Source organism: Arvicola amphibius, chromosome 13, assembly GCF_903992535.2.
Source record: "Arvicola amphibius chromosome 13, mArvAmp1.2, whole genome shotgun sequence".
Classification (NCBI taxonomy): Eukaryota; Metazoa; Chordata; class Mammalia; order Rodentia; family Cricetidae; genus Arvicola; species Arvicola amphibius.
Genome location: NC_052059.1, coordinates 20,692,008 through 20,712,209, shown reverse-complemented (window position 1 = coordinate 20,712,209; position 20,202 = coordinate 20,692,008). Strand labels below are relative to the sequence as shown.

The 20,202-nt window shown below is 38.3% G+C and overlaps 1 protein-coding gene across 2 annotated transcripts in view; it reads left to right on the top strand.

The window, feature by feature from the left end:
- The window catches only part of Pibf1 (progesterone immunomodulatory binding factor 1), a 159,334-nt gene that overhangs the window by 75,342 nt on the left and 63,790 nt on the right, over positions 1–20,202 (top strand). For both annotated transcript variants that reach the window (XM_038310669.1, XM_038310670.1), the window contains exons 11-13: positions 12,178–12,343; positions 14,823–14,973; positions 19,673–19,763. In XM_038310669.1, the coding sequence (XP_038166597.1) occupies positions 12,178–12,343; positions 14,823–14,973; positions 19,673–19,763 (408 nt within the window). The remainder of the gene's footprint in view (positions 1–12,177; positions 12,344–14,822; positions 14,974–19,672; positions 19,764–20,202) is intronic.

The window sequence follows — 20,202 nt, the reverse complement described above, 5'->3', positions numbered from 1 at the left end:
GTCTTCTTTTGCCATTAGTTAAATTGTATACTTTATCTACAACTAAGTAAAGAGATGTTAAATGAGAAATGCATGTTTTGAATTCAGATTGTATGTTGTAAGTATAGACTTTTGTAAGCCAAAAGAAATAACACTTATAAACATAAATTAGATTCTTCAACAAGGAACACCAAATCTTTCATTTCTGAAAATTGAAGCTATGAAATGAATGCTTTTAAAGGAAAACTATGTCAGCCAGGTTTCCATCTTAATAGTTGCTGTGTTCTTTAGAGTTCAATTTAGCCAGTAATGTCTCTCTTATTTGTTGAAAACTATTTACCATCTACAACTCACTGAAGTATTAAGTGTCTTAGTGAGGATTTTATTGCTGTGAAGAGACACCATGACCACGTCAACTCTTATAAAGGAAAACATTTAATTGGGGCTGACTTACAGTGCAGAGGTTTAGTCCGTTATCAGTATGGTGGGAAGCATGGCAGCACGCAGGCAGATATGATGCTGGAGAGGTAGCTGAGAGTTCTACATCTGGATATGCAGGAAGAGAGAAGAGGGAGACATTGGGCCTGGCTTGAGCATCTGAAACCTTAAAACCCGCCCCTGTTTACACACTTTCTCCAACCAGGCCACACCTCCTAATAGCACTACTCCCAGTGAACCTGTGAAGGCTATTTTCATTCAAACTACCACATTAAGTATCTACATTCATGAAATGTGTTAGCCCTTGTTCTGGCTAGTTTTATGTCAGCTTGAAATAAGCTGTAGTCATCAGAGAGTAAGGGGCCTCTGCATCAACTCCTGCTTCCAGGTTCCTGCTCCGTTTGAGTTTCTGCTCTGAATTCCTTTGGTGATGATCAGTGATGTGCAAGCTTAAGCCAAATAAACCTTTGCTCTTCAAGTTGCTTCTGGTTGGTTGGTGTTTGATCACAGCAATAGTAACCCTAAGATGCTCCTTATTGCCTTTCTGCATTGGTATGCCAGTTTTTATTCCACTTATTTCTGACACTACAGCACTTGTAGCTTAAATACTATATCATGGCAGTGCTAAAGGTTAGGAGGTTTGTTTGTTCTTTTTTGGTTTTTTGTTTCGTTTTGATTTGTTTTTCAAGACAGGGTTCCTCTGGCTGTCCTGCGACTCACTCTGCAGGCCAGGTTGGTCTTACGCTCACAGAGATTCACCTGCCTCTGCCTCCCAAGTGCTGGGATTAAAAGCGTGCACCACCACCACCCGGCTAGGTTATGAGTTCTTACCATACATCTTTAATAATAGGAGACATGAGTTTTGAATTTAATGGCTCAAATATTTTATAAATTTTTAGTGGAATGATTGCTGTAGTAATTTTTGGAATTGATTTAGATATAATTATGGAAAAAGTTGTGAATTGTGGAAAGTTGATTTGACAGGGTTTTTTTGGGGGGTTATTTATTTAATTATTTTTGAGTTTGGGTTTTTTTTCTGGTTTTTTTGAAGACAGGGTTTCTCCGTGTAGCCCTGTACTGTAGAAGGAGCTGTGGGCCGCTTCCCGCCACGTGGCTCCTGGCCACCAGCTAGCTTTACCCAAAATAATTACATGGAAACTGTATTCTTTTAAACACTGCCTGGTCCATTAGTTTCAGCCTCTTGCTGGGATTAACCCATTTCTATTAATGTATGTAGCACCACAAGGTGGTGGCTTACTAGGAAGGATCTTAGCCTGCGTCCATCTTGGAGAGGAGAGCTATGGCGTCTGCCTGAGGCATCTGCCTCGCTGATTTCTTCCCAGCATTCTGTTCTGTCTTCCCCGCCTACCTATCTTCTGACCTATCAGGCCAAGCAGTTTTCTTTATTAATTAACCAATGAAATCAACACAAAACAGAAGACCCACCTACATCACTGGACTGTCCTGGAAATCATTCTGTAGACAAGGCTGGCATCAAACTCAGAGACCCACCTACCTCTGCCTCCCATAAACTGGGATTAAAGGTATGTACCACTACTGCCCAACTGATATTTTTTTCTTTTTATGAATTTTTATTTGTAAAAATTATAATTTATGTTTAAAAATATTTTGTTAATATTTACAGGTATCACATTATTTGGAATATTTGCTTTTTAAATATTTTATTTTTAATTATATGTGTATGGGGTGCAGTATGCATATATGAGTCAGACACCTGTGAAGTACGGAAGAGGCAGGTGGTTGTAAACCACCAGACATGGTTGTGGGGAACCAAACTCAGGTCTTCTGCAAGAATAGTACATGTTCCTAACCACTAAGCATCTCTCTAGCCCCACATGTCGAGGATTCCTTAGTCATGTTAAAATCTTGTAATTTGGAGATGGGTAAAGTATGTGCTGTTCAAGCATGAGGACCCGAGTTCAGATCCCCACCACCCACAGAAAAAGCCAGACATGATGGTGCATGCTTGTAACCCCAGGGTCAGCAGGCAGAGACAGGCATGTCCCAGGGACTCCTTGGCCAATTGCTTTAGCTGAAATTATGAGCTCTGGGTTCAGTGAGAGACTGTCTTAAATAACTCAGGCAGAGAGCAATAAAGGAAGATAGCTGAAGTTGGCCTGTGGCTTCCACATGCACATGGGCAGTTAAAGCAAATACCTGGACATACAGGTATACTTACAGTGTGTACACACACACACACACACACACACACACACACACACAGACAAATCTACAAATATGCTTACATGTAATTATACATGAAGAAGAATTCCATGTACCTAAACTCATTTTTCTTTACTATTTTATGAGCACTCCTTTTCATTGTTTGTTTGGTTGGTTTTGGTGGGGTTTTTTTTTTGTTTGTTTGTTTGGTTTGGTTTGGTTTGGTTTGGTTTGGTTTGGTTTGGTTTGATTTGGTTTGGTTTGGTGGTGGGGTTTCTATATGCTAGGCAAACCCTTTAACTAAGCACATCCCCAGCATCCTTTAACTGTATGTACCACATCTCAGTGGAAATTAATCATTGTGACTGCCTCTTCCCGGTGCGAAATGAGACTTGTAGTGTAAGTCTGTGGACTGTTCTCTGCTTCTATTCATTAACGGGTGATGAACCTAAGGTTGCTTTCCTGTCGATTCCAGATGTTTAACCTTGCTTGCCTTGTCGCTCTTTATTTTAATGAGTGCCAACATTATGAACTCTACACATTACTGAGTACATCAAAAGTCAGAAAAGCAACATAAGTCACCGTGACTTCAGAGGAGATTGGAGAGAAAATACGTATGTTATGTTCAGAGTTCTCTTTGGTGCATGTGCAATGGAAAGAACAGTAAAGAACTAAAACTGCATCCCACACTTTCCCTGTGGTAGACAGAAATTTTAACTAAATAGCCTTTGAACGTTAGTGAGCAATGTCGTATAGAGACTAAAAAATACCATACAATGTTATCAAAGAGATGAAATATAATCTATATACATATTAATGTTTTAAGTCAAAATGGTGTGTGTATGTGTGTGTGTGTGAGAGAGAGAGAGAGAGAGGGAGGGAGGGAGAGAGAGAGAAAAAGAGGGGAGAGACAGAGAGAGAGAGACAGAGAGAGAGACAGAGAGAGAGACGGGGGGATCATGAGAGGAGATCTTAAGCGAGACAAGGTGGGAAAGGGGAAAGTAATGGAGTTCATGTGACATGAAAGCAGGGAAAGAACTGTTTGGAGGAGGAAAGGGGGACCAGCAGGAGGAAGCAGGGAATGTGGGGGAAGGCAGTGGGAGCACAAGGGCGCAAAGTATAATGACATATATGTGTAAAGTGCCATAATCAAACCTGTCATTTTGTGTGCTAAAAATCACAAAAACTACAGAAAGTTAGAATGAGATCGGCATGCTCCCCGCCAGGCCTCTTTTGTCATATTGAAGGTGCAGACTTCAACATGCTAAGGAAGAAAAGCCACCAGCTGCAAGGAGTGTAATCCAGAAGAGACACCTGTGATTAATGCCATTCTACATGAGAGTTACAGAACAGCAGGTGAATCATAACTAGATGTTAGCACAGATTGCTAAACATCTCAAAGAAATAAACAAACATCAAAACAAAAGGGTGTTTTTAGGATGACCACATATGTATACGTTTGAATAAAATTATTCCACGTAAGACTGGCATCCTGGACTTGGTCAGCATGCTCCAGTGAGTATCCCAGTGATTCTCTAAATTAAAATCAGAGATTGATGAACTGTGGTCCCCAGGCCAAATCCCTCCTATCATCTGTTTTTTTTTTAAATAGCATTCAGACTGACAATGATTTTTGTATTTTTAATTATTATGGGGAAATCAAGTGAATAATGCTTGAAGGTACTTTAAAATTATATGAAATGTAAATATCAGTGTTTCTAGATAAAGTTTTATTGGAACACTCCCATTTGTATATTGTATATGACTGCTTTTATACGACATCTGCAGTTGGGTTGTCTCATAATTGAGACTTTAAGACCTAGAAGCCTGCGGTGTTTACTCCTGACCTTCCACAGATAAAGCATTACTGTGAGCTTCTCAGCAACACCATATCAATAGCAGGGATCGCTTTCCATCTCCCTCGGAGCAGTCCCGGGTCTGAGTGGACAGTCACCCTCTGTGAATGCTTGCCAGATTGCAGCACCTCTTTCCCATGCATCTCTTTAGCTGTGGCCTAGAGAACTATGGCTGAGCATGGAGCACTGCTGCTCAGTGAGAAGATGTTGCATTCCACCAGCTAGAAGAAGAAAACTCTGTGCCTCCAATTTCTATAAGAAATTCAGTGTCACAGGGCTCCTAAGGAAGAATATTGGCTGAAACATGTTGACCAAACTAAAACATGGAATTATGTGACCAGAAAGCGATATAAAATTGCCATGTAGTTTTCCCATAAGAGATTTTTATTTTTTATAAAAGGCCTTGGCAAATTTAAATGTTCAGATTTTTTCACTTTCTTAAGCATTTTGCTAATATTAACTCATTTAATCTTACCCACAACCTAACAATATTATTGCTGTCATTATTCTCACTTTATAAATATAGTTTGTAATATTGGTAGTAAAGTAGATTCATACAGTCCAGCTCTTAGCATTCTTGCTTAATATAGTAACATATAAATATTTAAAATCATATGACATGAAGCAGTACTTCAGACTCATCAACCTGAAAGATGGCATGAGGAGTTTCGAATTGTCTAATGGCTTCTTAAACTGGGCCAGACTCACTGCTCTTTATTGTTCTCTGTTTCAGTCTCTTGCTGGGGCTGTGATTGAATTTCTCTGTGTATTCACTAGGAGCCATTCAAGTCTATTTTTTTCTAGTGTGTTTATGAACTGTAAACTATAGCTGCTAAGCTTTCTTAGTAAAAATAATCTTCAAAACTTATTTTCAGTGGAGTTGCAAGGCTTATTGTAGATATATTAGATTGTATTACATGCCATTGTTTCTACTTTTTCATTTTAAATTGTTTTTTATTTTTTGAGATTGTAATGTAATTGCATTCTTGCTTATTCCTCCCTTCAAAACATCCCACCTACCCCTCTGTTCTCTCTAGCCTCTTTTTCATTGATTGTTGCTATAATATACATTATATTCCTAAATACATAAACACAACCTGCTCAGTCATATAGTGCTGCTTGTATGTATGTTTTCAGGGTTGACCATTTTGTATTGAATAACCAGTCAGTGTGTTCTTCCTTTCCATTTTTACCAATGCCTTAGTTTTTAAGCGAACATTGTCAACATTCAGAATTTACATCACATGTCATCTTTGCTGTGTCTTTCCTCTCCTATATTTTCTTTTTCAAAATAAGAGTGAATGAGTACTCAGTGGGAAGGACCCAAAGGACATCAATAAGCAGTGGCATGTCCTCTTTAAGGGTTATTTCAGGGTAGGCCTTTTCTTCTGCTCATGTACAGACTGGGAATGCTGGGAAAGCATGGAGCTGCCTTTGTTTACAGCAAGGGAAGTGCTGTTCCCTCTAGTCCTTTATTACCACACTCTAGTGACCTGAACGTTCAACCCCTAGCTTTTCCTCTTCCTGTGGAGAACTTATATGTGTTTGTTCTTTTTCTTTAATATTTTTGTGCAATATATATTCATCATATTCTTTCCCCTTCCACACCTCTTCCTAGACCTTCCCATACCCCTACCTACCCAATTTCATGTTCTTCCTCTATATATGAAATAGCACAGAAGTCCATTTTGTTTAGTTTTCATGGCCAGCTATGCCTGAGTTTATGGAGCACCCTTCCTGTTGTCTTCCTTCACCCTTCAGTTCTGCACCTCCACATCATAATCTCCTTACTCTGCTTGTCTCTATTCCTACTTAATATTGCCAGAGATTGGACATACGGTTTTAGCATATGCTGTGTATAACCATAACTTGGGGTCTGATTAGAGTAACACATGAAAGAAGACAATAGTGATTAATACATCAACTTTCCTCCATCCTAAAGAGCAAAAGAAAGCCACCCTGGGTATGAACACAGGAAAATCATATTGAAGGCCTGTATTCCTAAGCACATGAGAGGGGTGACATGAGAATCAGGAATTCAAGATCATCCTTGGCAACCTAGGAAGTTCATAAGACTCTGAGAGAGAGAGAGAGAGAGAGAGAGAGAGAGAGAGAGAGAGAGAAAGACCCCGAAATATTTATAGTTATTTCTTCAAAATAATGAAGTATAGGTTACTTTAAATATTTGCTTTTAATTCCATATTTTTAGTTCATATGATTATATTAGGTACTTCATTTTCAATCTCAATTGCCTATAGCCACAAATAGATGTATAGATAATAGGTACATAGTTTTTTCCTGCAATGTTAATAAGCTGCCTTCATTTAATGAACAGAGGAAAAAATAACTATGTGGTTGGAGTGTATGTGTTCATTGAATGCTTGCCGGCATGGTATGTCTACTGTCTCCTTGTTTGAAAGTCACGGGGTAACTTCAGAGTAGCTGAGAAGTAGTTGCCTGGTCCAGTCATTCTAGTATGAAAAATGAAGAGCAATGTGACCTCCCACAGTAACTGAGCTCATATTAGCACTGTTTTCCCTCTCCCTCCTGTTTTTATGTTGTTTTTATGTCTTCATGTCAGGCTACATTGTGTTTCTGTGAGTAGACCACTTCAGTTCCTAGAATTGTCTCAATTTTGTAATAATCTTAACTCATTACAGAACCCAGATTCTCCCAGATTTCTGTCTGTTCAGTGTTGTCATGTCCCTTTCCACCACCACTGTCATTATGCAAACTCTACATTGTTAGAAACTTTTATTTTTCCTATAGCTCAGTCATGCCTAACCTGTACTCAGTTTTGCTTTTCTTTTCTTCTTCCCTGTGATTTGTTTTATCTTTAACCCTGGAAATGGTCATCCTAGCTCTCTGCTTGTGTCATCCTATAGGAAGAAAAGCTGTGCTTTATCAGATTGGCTTCTGCGGCTTAGTTTTGTGGCCTGCTATTAACTTATTTGGCAATTTAAAATTTACAACACCAGAAATTATTAGTTAATGTCACTGTTCTTTCAGTAAGGATTCACTATTAATTTCAAGATTCCTGCTAATATACTCCATGCTAGGCACCGATGTCTGAACTGGACAAGAGCTGTGTGCTCACGGAAACAAATGTTTTGTAGTGCAAAGCACCACTGTCGCCCTTCTGCTTGTGTGAGCTCATTTAATTGCCCCCAACTCAAGTGGGTTTTTTTTAGTCTTTAGAGATTTTGATTTATTTGACCAAGTCAGAGCCATGATATTTCTAATTCTTAGAAATTCTAGAGATAGGTCGGCTGGTCTTCCCAGGCTAGGCTATTTAAAACCAAGCTCGGGAGTCATCCTTTCCATTTGGAAGGCTTGTGAATGATCCAGGTTACCAAACCTAAGAGGTTTAAAAACCCATTTCTAATTCCCGCCCACCATTGAAGAGTGTTCTCCTTAAATTCTGACTCATTTCTTGCAAGGTGAGATTTATTGGACCTGTCTATAAATTTTCTCCAGAAATGAGCACATCTGTGACTTCTTTACTCCCTTTTAAATCTGACAGCACGTTGTGTTCATGGTTTGCCTTCACCCTGCTTCTGTTTCTGCTTCATGCTATTTGTGGTCAAGCAGCCTCTAGAAGTGCTTCCTTTCTCTCTTCTGATGGGGAGTACTAAGGGCTGAACCCAAGACACAGCATTGGATATGGCAGATCACAGGCTATGCTGCCACACGCAACAAAAGGTGCTTATTCTAGTGTTTGTAGGTGTGGTTCATGTATCCCATTCTTTTTCATTGTATAGCCTAGTACACATAAGCAATGACAGGATTGTGGGATGGAGTTTGGTGTGCGGTGAAGCACAAATACCGTAAATACTCATGGCTCAAAGGATCGTTCAAGCTGAATTTTAAGTGTTGTCATGTTTCTCGAGAAGAAAAAACAGAAAGCAACACCATTCGAGCACTGTTATGAAATATTTTCCTCTATCCTGCATACTCTGGTTTATTTTAAGACAGCATTCCTTTCTTGTATTTCTTTCAGTTAAGTACTTTTACATTATCAGTTAAGTGCATAGCTAGAAAACCTACTTTTTGCCTTAATAAAGTTGCCAAATATTGCTACATAGTGTTTATTTTATTAATAACCTCACAATTTTATTTGATCATGATATGATAGCTGCATTGAATTACTCTAAACACATGCTTGAAATTCTCACAAATCCATGGTACAGTTGTTAAACATACTCAGCGTTTTTAACTCTGCAAAAAAAAAATCTCTCACATTCATTTAAGAATTAGCTTGTAAGCCAAAAATGACAGATGTCGTTTTGCAGCTGAGAACTAACTGGTTGAAGAAGTGTAAATGACAGAAACGTTTGCACGAATATCCAACTGCCTTTTACATTCTTTTCTCGTGCCCTGTGGTAATCATTGTTGCCACATTGATGAGAGTTTTTTTTTTTTTTTTAAGTATCTTAGATAGCCTAGACTGGCCTTCAACTCATTACAAAGCTAAAGATGACCCTAAACTCTTGAGCCTCCTGCCTCTACCTGCTAAGTGTTACAGTTACAGGTGTGTACCACCAATACCAAGCCCAGGACAAGATGGTTGCAAGGCCAAGTAGAGCTTCTGATTCAGCTCCGTAGCAATTTGACCTCCCAAGCTTCTGCCCTGCTGAAGTAGAACACCAAACATGAAGTTGTTGTGTGGACAGTACAGACTTGGTGCACAAGTGTGCAGCCTGAGAGGATGAGCTAAGAGGTCTGAGTCAGCAGTGGAGAACGCAGCAGGTTCTGTGTGCGAAACAAGTTGGGAGGGAGTTACCTGAAACTGCAGGCTGAGCTCTGGCTGCATGGGCTCTCACTGTCAGAAACTGCAGGCTGCGCTCTGGCTGCATGGGCTCTCACTGTCAGAGACTGCAGGCTGCACTCTGGCTGCATCCGTTCCACACGGTTGGACCTGCTTTAGTAGTTGTTATGTTCACTCAGCACTTCACAGTTCAATTTAGTAAATTAAAATAATCAAGACTATTACAAGCACATAATGACTGAAGGCAAGTTCTTTCCCTGGTTAAACAACGTGAAAATAAATTAGTGTTGAGAATTATCATTTAGCTTTAGAGAAACTGCTCTACTAACTACACTTGGATAGTAGGAGACATTTATGTTTTTGGTTGGACAGTTTTTCAAATTCCAGGTGTCTGAATGTTGTCTACTGCTTTGTGTTTCATATAGAAAGAACATAAGTGCTGAACTGAACGTTCGGGTGCCTGGTCTTAAGTAAGAGCACGTGATGCTGAGAGCTGGTCTAATTGCTCCATGAAGCTGCCCTTGGTGTCAGAAACACCTAAAGTGTTCTAGATCCATAAAAGGCAAATTTTTCAGATTAATCTTTCCAAAATCAATTACCTTAAAGATCAACACCACATTCTCAATTACTTACCAAATCTACTTAGTTATGTAGTTTATATATGCCCTGCAGTTTAGCATTCAGAGAAAATATTGACATTAAGCCTTTGGTTTGGGGTTGAATGGGGGTGGGTTTGATTTTTTTTTTTTTGAGACAGTCTCAAAAAAATCTTAGGTTGGCCTTGAACTTGCTATGTAGTGTTAGATGACCCTAACCTCATGCTTCCACCTCCTCAGTATAGGCTTACAGTTGTGTGACATCATGCCAGATGATTTCATGTGTTTTATGCATTTAAATTTGCAATACAACCTGACCTAAAGAGTAAAGAGACATTTTCATTACAGTAAAATACTGAATTAATAAATTTTAGCATGATAAATGTGTATCACTCCACACCAGTTAGAGTATCTGTAATAAAGTAGACATTGATAAGGGTTCAAGGAAATGTGGTGAAACTGTCACACCCTTTGTTGCTGGTGGGGTGTAAAATGATACAACTTTATTGGAAAATGTCTGACAATTCCTCGAATAGTTAATAGGGCTCCTTTCTAAGCACAAGAAATGAAATCACATTTCCAAAAGTTTGCATATAAATGTTCATATGTCATCATATAATAGTCCAAAAGCAGAAACAGCTCAAATGTTCACCAACTGTTAAATGGATAAGCAGATTTGGTATATCCATAAAGTGACATGTTATTCAGCTATGAGAAGAAATACAGTATTGATTCATGCTACAATGTGAGGAAACCTTGCAAACATCAAATCCCGCTAGGTATATGAATCCATTTATTTGAGGCATTCACAGTAAGCAAATCCATTTAAAAAAGAAAAAGACTAATAGTTGTCGAGGCCAGAGAAAGAATGCGTAAAGAATAACTCAAAAGACACATACCAAGAAGCCAGGCATGGAGAGATGCATTGTCATCCCCAGCACTAGGGAGGAATCAAGAAGACTCCTGACTGTGGAGCTTGCTGGCCAGCCAGCCTAGCCTGACCAGTGAGAGGTCTCAGGGAGGCCTGGTCTCATAGCACAAGATGGACAGTTCCCAAGGAATGGCACCCCTGCTTTACCTTTGGCCTTCACACGCATTTGCACACACATGTATACACACTAAAAATATTGTACCGGATGGTAGTGGTACATAACTTTGTGAACTTATTAAATACTCTTGAATTGTTCCTACTTTAAATGGTGAGATTTGTGGTTTATGAATTATATTTCAACATATAATTTTACCAATATGTGCTTTTCCGTATAAAGAATATGTGTGTACATGTTTGTCTACACATGTATTGGGGGCACGGCGTGCACTTGGGTATGGATATGGAGGCCAGAGGTCAATATCAAGTGTCTTCTTCAGTTGCTCTTGACCTTATTTTTTGAGGCAGGATCTCTTGCTGAACGTGAAACTAATTTAGCTACAATGGGCAGGAAACAAGCACCAGAGATCGTCCTGTCTCTGTCTTCCCAGTTCTGAGACTAGGAATGTGTACCATCATGGCTTTGTGGATGCCGGGGATGTGAACTCCAGCCCTTTGCTTATGCAGCCAGCACTTTATCTGCTGACCCATCTCTCCAACCCCTAAAACAGAACTTTTAATGAAATTGTAAGCACTTGCCATTACAAAGTATATCATATGCACTGCCTGGAACCCTCTCTAGCCTGCATGTGAGACACTGTTGCCAAAGATACGTATGCCAAGAGGGAGGTGGCCTTTAGCGTGTACATTAAAACCAGTGTTCTTAGATCACACACACACACACACACACACAAATTGAATCACTTACCACTCTTGGATTTTCATGTTTTATTTTCCTATATCCCCCAGAAGATTGTAAGCTTCTTAAGAGAAAAAGAACAACTCTTTGACTAATGTAGTCCCATTATTGCTTACAGTTACTAGCTCAACATTTGAATAAATGAATTTTAATAACATACATAACATTTTAGTGGGTTCATAGGGGCTGTGTGAAAAGAATACATTGTGTCTGCTTTGCTTTCTCTTAAAACACAACATGGAATATTTTCAAAGTTAGACTATGTTGTGATCTGTATGTTAATTAAAAATATTTTTGCTAGTTATACTTATGAAGTAATGTGAATGTTCCTATCTGTGTTAAATATACCATTTGATAATTGGCACATAATTTTCTTGTACTATTCAAGCAGATATTTTAGTATGTATTCCCATACATATGCCTAACTAAATTATAAAAGCTTTTCTGAATAAAGATAAATTATTAATTGTGTAGTCATAATATGGTGATGTGGAAAGGAGAAATGAGGTTTGTGCTTCCATCAACCCTTCCACCTACTCTAGAAGGCCCATCACATTCTCTTCTTTCAGGTACAGAGAGCTCCAGCTTAGTGCAGAAAGCAAAGTATCTGAATTTCTCCATCAGAGTAAGCTGAAGTCCTTCGAAAGTGAACGTGTTCAACTCCTACAAGAGGAAACTGTAAGAAACCTCACACAGTGCCAGATGGAATGTGAAAAGTATCAGAAGAAATTGGAGGTACCTCTGTGCTATTCTCCTTCAGTGTAAGCAGAGAGTGTAAGCTTCCTAAGTATGACATTCTCCCTCACAAGAAAGGAAGGAGAAAAGCCACATTGGAGGCTGAGACAGGTGACGAGTCTGAGGTGCACGTGACCAGCCAGAGCTATGTAACGAGAGCCCATTTCAAACCCAAAAAGGCAGTAAAAGAAAGAAAAGATAGATGAATGGCAGCAATGTGTGCACCAAAAGTGACTAAAATTGTTTTTCAAAAGAATTTAGCGAAGGTTTCATTAATACTGACAACCAAAAGCCATGGTTGCTGGGAATACTTATTGTAAGAAAAATGAAATCACTATGAAGAAAACAGTAGAACTATGATGTGTAAATAAGACAAAACAGAGTCCTTCTGAAAGGTTGGTATTTTATGTTTTCCAGTTTTCATCGAGAAAACTGTTTCTAATATTTTAGCATTTAAAATTTTACATTTGCTGACTTTTGTGCACAAGTGTGCGCATACTTGTGCGCATGTGTATGCATGCTTGTGTACGTGGTAGAGGACATTTGGAAGTCAGAGGACAGCTTACAGTAGTTCTTCCAGTTCTTTCCTTCTGCAGTATGGAGCTTGGAAAGCAGAGACATCTCACTGGCTCTTTTCAGCATATCTCTAACCCAGCAAAGTAATTCTGTGGTACAAGTGGAAGAACAGATAGAGAACAGTCAATATTTTGTTAAGATTACAGAGTAGAAGAATAGATAAAGAATAGTCAATATTTTTAAGATTACTAAAGAAATAAGAAAATATTTATTACATTTTAAAAAACATGATATTTAGATGTCAGCTAAATTTAAGCATTTTACATTTCTTGTTTTTCTCTCTGTACATGAATGTACTTAGTTATGAAAACATGTAATTATAGATCAATACAAAATGGGAGATAATGAAATTTGAAATTAGTCAATTAAAAACCTCTCCTAGGGGCTGAAGAGATGGATGTCTCATCAGTGGCTAACTGTACTGACTACTCTTCCAGAGGACCCACGTTCTGTTCTCAGCAAGCACATGATGGCTCACACGGATCTGTAACTGCAGTTCCAGGAGATCATTGCCCTCTTCCGGCCTCCACTGGCATATACATACACTTAGGCAAAACACTCATACATATAAAAATAACATCTAAAATTTTGTAAGCCTTTCACAATTGAAAATCAGGTAATAAAGCATTCCCCAACTTATAATGTGAATCAATTATAGGATTTTTCTAGCTTATAAAATGTATGGATTTTGTATGTATGTATGAAATACTAAAGTAATTTTGTAGCCATTTGTTGATCTATCATTTCCACATTACTTTAAAACATCTGTACGTTCTAGATGAGCGTACAATTTTTGGACAACAGTTTGGCACTGTGTATTGTTGAGCTGTATTTTAAATATGTAAAATGCTTCATGCACAGTTGCTCATCACAATGTTATTTACAATAGTGACAAACGTGGCACTGAAAATCTCACTATGGTCCCATTCAAAACACCTGTGTGTTACAGTAACAATTGATATTTTAAGATTTTTATAATGTGTAAAATGTACTTTTTTCATAGTAGATGCATAGACCCTCATTTAACTATATACACTGATGCTCGGGTTGAGGATGTAGTTCAGGGGCAAAGCTATTGCCTAGCATGCACAATCTAGGTCCGATCTCCAATACCATAAAATAACCATAAAATTTTTTTGATTTGTTATTATTGTGTGTGTGAATGACGTGTGCTGTTGTGTGGGCATATGTGCCACTGCACATACAGGAAGGGGAGAAGACAACCTAAAGAATTATTCTCTCCCACCTTTACGTGGGTCACAGAGATTGAACTCGGGTCACCAGACTTAATGCAGTAAGTACCTTTATCTGCCAAGCTGTCTGGCAAGCCCCACACTTTTTAAAAAAGAAAAAAGTCAGCAAATGGACTCAGCAGGTTGTACGTGTATTTATGTAGTAAGAGTCAAAGAATTTGTATCTCTTAATCCTTTTTAAATACTTTTTTAAGAAACCCTTTCTTTGCAGAGGCATTTCTGCTGCTATGTGAGACTTACATTTTCTTTTTGACTTGGACTCAAGCCTGTTAAGAAACCAAAAATGCTAAAAGCATGGCCAGGGCAGGTCGCGTAACTCCAGTGGAAAACTGGAGCGCCCATCACATTGGCTTTGTTCAGTTTTGTGCTGCCTAAGAAGTGACCCCAGGTAGATTTCACACTGCCGTATCTCTGTGAACTCTAACAAGCAAATGTTAAACTTGTAAATTTTTGAATAAAACCATCAGAATTATTTACCTTAGAAATAAATGTCATTTTCGTGTTTGTCCTCTGAGTTGAGCTACTTTTTCTTAACATTTGAATAGCTGAACGGTGAAATGGCATTAATATATCTCTGCATCATCTTTTAGCTGGGAACCTGAGTAATTCTTACTTCTTTGGCCTTTTGTCCTTCTTTTCTCCTCTATTAGGTTTTAACTAAAGAGTTTTATAGTCTCCAAAGCTCTTCTGAAAAACGCATTACTGAGCTCGAAGCACAGAACTCTGATCATCAGGCAAGGTTAGACATTTACGAGAAACTGGAAAAGGAGCTGGACGACATAATAATGCAGACAGCAGAAAGTAAGTCTGCCCCGCCCCCTGCTCGTAAGTGGACAGTTTTCCTTCTTTTGGCTACAGAGGAAAGTAGCATCATCTCAAAAATACCTTTGTATAGATCTATTAAAAATGTGATGATCATTTTTAAAGAATACTCTCTATTTTCAGTATTTCTTGATATAAATTTTCAGTAGCTAGACTCAAAAAATAAGTAGGTTAAATTTAATAGATTTTATGTTTAATTCACTCATTCTATAAGTAGTAAATTTTCTTTTTGTCAAGAGCTAGGAATACAAAGTTTGCAAAAGTTTTTGTCTTGAGACTGGACATGTAGCTCACTGGTAGAGTGCTCGTCCACGCTTACAAGTTTTGAATTGAGTCCCTAGCACAGCAGTGAAAACCGGAAACTGATAGTGGTCACTGGGATACACTCTTGTAATCCTCCACTCAGGAAACTGAGGCAGGATGATGTCTAGTTCTAAACCAGTCTCAACTCTGTATTAATTAAACCTTTGAGATGAGAAATAACTAAAAGGGGAGGTGATACATGAATTCAATATCATACTGGATTATAATCTTTGATATTTAATTTTCATGTGTTTGCCCTCCCATCATACTGCCTTGATTTTTTTTCCCTCTTTTCTTGTGTCACTCGTGCTGGGCCTCACACTTGTTTGGTATAATAGATGACCTTGAGCTGAACCTTCCTCCTTTCCAGCCCGGTTTCTGGGATTACTATAGCTGCACCTTGCTTATCTTATGTGGACTGGATATTGACTTTGAGGCTCTATGCAACACTCTAGCAACTGACTCTGTCGTTTTTTTGTTCTTTTTGTTCCTGTAAATTTTAATGTTGAAACAGATTGCTCACAGCCCAGACCAGCCCAGGCTGATCTTGAACTTGTGATGTTCCTTGCCTTGGCCTCTCAAGAGCTGGGAAGACAGGACTGTGCCACCATATTCATCTGTCTTATCTGAAATTTTAAGGGATGTTTTAAATTAACGTTTAAATTAGCAATTAATATGGCTGTACCTTATTTCTGTTCAAAGTTTAGAATTGGCTTTCTTATAAAAGTGGTTTGGAACTTCCCTTGAACTGAATTAGAATCTAGGTAAGATCCTAATGGTTTGTGATGCGCTTCATGTAGGGTTACGTTTTATTTAAAGGTGTTATCTCATCCCTGTCATTGTCAGTGTCTGACGACCACAGTAGATCCCAGAGTGAGCTGCAGCTTCTTCACTGTGTCCACATGATGTTTGTAAAACCCAGGCTTGACCCTACGTGTGCCTGCTCAATGTCTCTCTGTTGTTTTACTAAATCAGCACACAGTACTGAGTGGGATCTGAACACTCGTCAGTAGTCCAGTACTCAGTCCTTTAAGTAAGAGAGTCACACGTTCAAGACCAGTATAGACTACTGAACAAAACCTTCAAAACAGCCCGATACAGAGTCAGGCTTGCTTGTGTGGCTTTCATGAGTCCTGTTATCTGCTATCTGTCCAGTTTTCATGCTTCACTTTGCCCTCTTACGTCACGTTATTATCTAAATGTCCATACTCTTATAATTGTTTGTCATCGTCTAAGCAGATTAGTAATAGAAGTGTTTCTCTGTGGAACGATAGCTACAGACAACCCATGGCTACTGTTAGAATGGGGTGAATGCTGACTGTGTTCCCCACTAGAGAACAGGGCTCAGGTTCTACTTTCACAGCATAGTAAGCTGTGTTTGAGCATACTAATGAAATCAGACCAGAAGGAAGGTACAGTCTTGTGAAGATCAGAGCTGGGGTGTAACTCAGACTTAGGTCTCGGACAAAGTCAAGTGCAGCACTGCATACACTGGTCAGGAAGATGAAGCAGGCAGACTCCAAGTTTAAGATTCTGAGGTGTGGGCGGAGGATGCGGGGAAGGAGACCAGAAAGCAAAAGATGGCCTTTTCATTTTCAAATGAAATGACTACTAAACCTAAATAAATGTACCAAAATATAAAGTCATTGTATACACACAGACACACGTACAAATTTAAAATCCTGAACTGAAAAAAATAATATAAAATTAATTTCCTTAGCTGGGTGGTTGTGGTGCATGCCTTTAATCCCAGCACTCAGGAGCCAGAGGCAAACAGGTCTCTGTGAGTTATATGTCAACCTACAGAGTGAGTTCCAGGACAGTCAGGGCTGTTACACAGAGAAACCCTGATTCGAAAAACCAAAATAGTAATAATAATAAGAATTTTCTTTAGTAATGTCAAAAAATGAATTCTTAGAAGTCAGTTTACCAACACTAAAAAGACAAAATACTAAGAGAAATAAGGAATCTCTCCCTAACTGTCAAGAAGTTTATCATGAATTCTGTCCATTTGATCTGACTTTGTCTTGATCCCAATTCCTACATGCTCTTTCTATATTTCTGTTTATGGAAATCCAAAGATTGTAAAAGAAGAGCCAAAGGGGCAAAATTACAAGAGTGGCTTTCTCTGACTTTAATATTGTTTGTAAAGGTACAGTGTCTAGCTATATTACAGCAGTAATATAAAGACAGACACAAAAGTGAAACAGATTGGACTTGGAAGCAGATCCATGTGCTCATGTGTGTTTGCTCATCAACAAAAGCAACAGAACAGTCAGTAGGAGAAAAGAAACTGTCCAATAATGGTACTTAACCTTGGCCATCCTAATGCCAGTGTGCCTCAGCATACCAATGTCAATTTGAAATGAGACCTCTAAATGAGAATACCTAAAGCTGTGCACCTTCTGCAGAAAAGGGAAGAATCAGTCCTACTTGGAGCAGGGTAAGATCTTGAGGATGAGGCCTGAAAGCAATTGCCATAGAGAGACAGGGAAGTCATCATCAAAATCATTCAGAAAAGATGATTAATAAGTGAGTTCCCAAGCCACAGACTCCGAGTTTATTTACCATGGAACAAAATCCTTAGCCTAATTTTCATTCCAATCACTATTAGAGCTAAGCCTCCTTTTACCAACACTTTCCAGGTTAAATCTGGCCTTATTTGTCACATTTCCTAACACCATATACTCCACAAGATTATGCCTCTGCAGATATAATTCTCTGCTGTGCCTTCTCTTGAATATCAATTTCTACATCTTGCTAATGACTTCTACGAGGAGAAATAGTGGCTAGCACCCACGTAAGTTGCTCTGTACCCTCTTCTATGGCATTTGACATTCAGTCTCTCTAGTATCACTTCCCATGTTGTATGGGCCTCTGTTTTTCTAATCGAATCCTAGAATAGTTACTGCATGAGGTGTTAACCATTAAGCATTAAACTCAGATTTAGCACTTGTATCAACATCTAACTATGCTAACTAGCTTTACCTCTCTCTGCTCTGAATTTAGAGCCGTTTAAGACAGACAAGAATCAAATGTATATCCAGTGATAGCTCTACTTCGAGTGTTGTGTTAGAGATGATCTAGACTCTGTCTTAGGGATAGCTGAGACACGGCAATGAGATAGCATCTCTCCTGTGCCCTCCTAACTATAATCCTGCCTCTAAAGCCTTGACCTGGCTTATCATGAGAAGTACTAACAAAATTAAAGGAAAACAACTATAATTTTTTTTAAAACTTTGCCACAAAAGTACTTCTCAGAGTTATATAATAACACACTGATACTCACGCACAGTCAAGCTTCACTCACAATATGTATTTGGCTTTGTTCTAAATCTGAATGTTAGTTTTGCCTGTTAACATTAAGATGGTGGTTGCTGTCAGATGATGCTATATATGTAGTTTCATGTGCCTTTAACTACTTTAGTTAGAACCAAAAAGAATAAGACTAATTTTATGGCATTTGGTGAAGGTTTTTTAAATTCTTGTTTTCTATGAAATGTCATTACGGACCAGCAGAGTGCTAAGTGGATAAGGGCACCTGCCACAGAGCCCATCACCTTTGTTCAGTCCTCAGAATCCAAGTCTTGCAAACTGTCCTCTGACCTCCACACATGTACTGTAGCATGTTTGTACATGCGTACACAAATGCACACACACACCAGTAAAAAATATGGCATTACATTTAAACATCCATGCATTAAGAAACTAATTCATTAGTACCTTATATGTAGTTTTATGACAGTTGCAATATTTTTTAAATTATTTCCCTGAAATCATTCTGCAGTTACAAATAAATGCCCAGCATGTCTTTCAGGGGCAAGACATCAGCTCTGAGGGGAGATTTTTCTGCCTAGTATTTAAGAAACTTGGGATTCAGTCCTTGGCACCATGGAAACACAGCATGGTTATATATTTCTGTGATCCCAGTTCTCAGGAAGTGGAGGCAGGAGGATCAAGCCTCAGGGCCATCTTTGACTTAGCAAGTTCAAGGGAAGCCTAGGCTACATGAGAATTTGTCTTCAAAGCAAAACAAAATTAGCCTTTATTAAATCAAATATATAATTTTGTTGAATTATAATCTATACTTAATGTTAGGAAGCCCTTAGACCCTTCAGAATGACAAACCTGACTTGCTGTACTCTATAGGAAACATAACCTCTCAGGAGATGTGATCCTTTAATATCTTCTCAAAATAATCAGCAACTCCAAGCAAGGATACACTTTAATATGCTTCACCTCTCTCAAATTATGCATTAGCCCTTTTGAATGTTCTTGGGATTCTTAATTTGTTATCATATTTTTTTTATTTTCACGTTAGCTATGCTTTTTAGGAGAAACACTATTTCACAAAACATATTTTAATATCTTTCAGTTGAAAATGAAGATGAGGCTGAGAGGATTCTTTATTCCTATGGCTATGGTGCTAATGTTCCCACAACAGCTAAAAGACGACTAAAGCAAAGGTAAAATCGATATAGATTTATCTACTCTAGCTAAGTGTAATTGCATAGTACATTTTGATAATGTACTGAGTTGAATGATAAAGTTATCTGTTCTTAATATTCATAAATATTAAATTGCTCACAAAGTAGGACATGGTAATAACCATGAGCATCATCTATATTTAAGTGAATCTAATGACTAGTAGATGTGAACATTAGAACTTTAATGGTGGTAGATGCAGTAACTTTTTAAAGGCCATTTTATTTTCACTCTAATTTCAGATAAATATAAATGCTTTCTAGCAATAATTTTCAGGTTGGAACTAATTAACTATGCACCTTCAATTCCTATATCCCTTATTTGTTATTCATCTGCCTATATTCCTTTATATATATATATATATTAATATGTATAATATGTGCTATTTACAACAATGTATAGCAAATATATTAAAGGGGG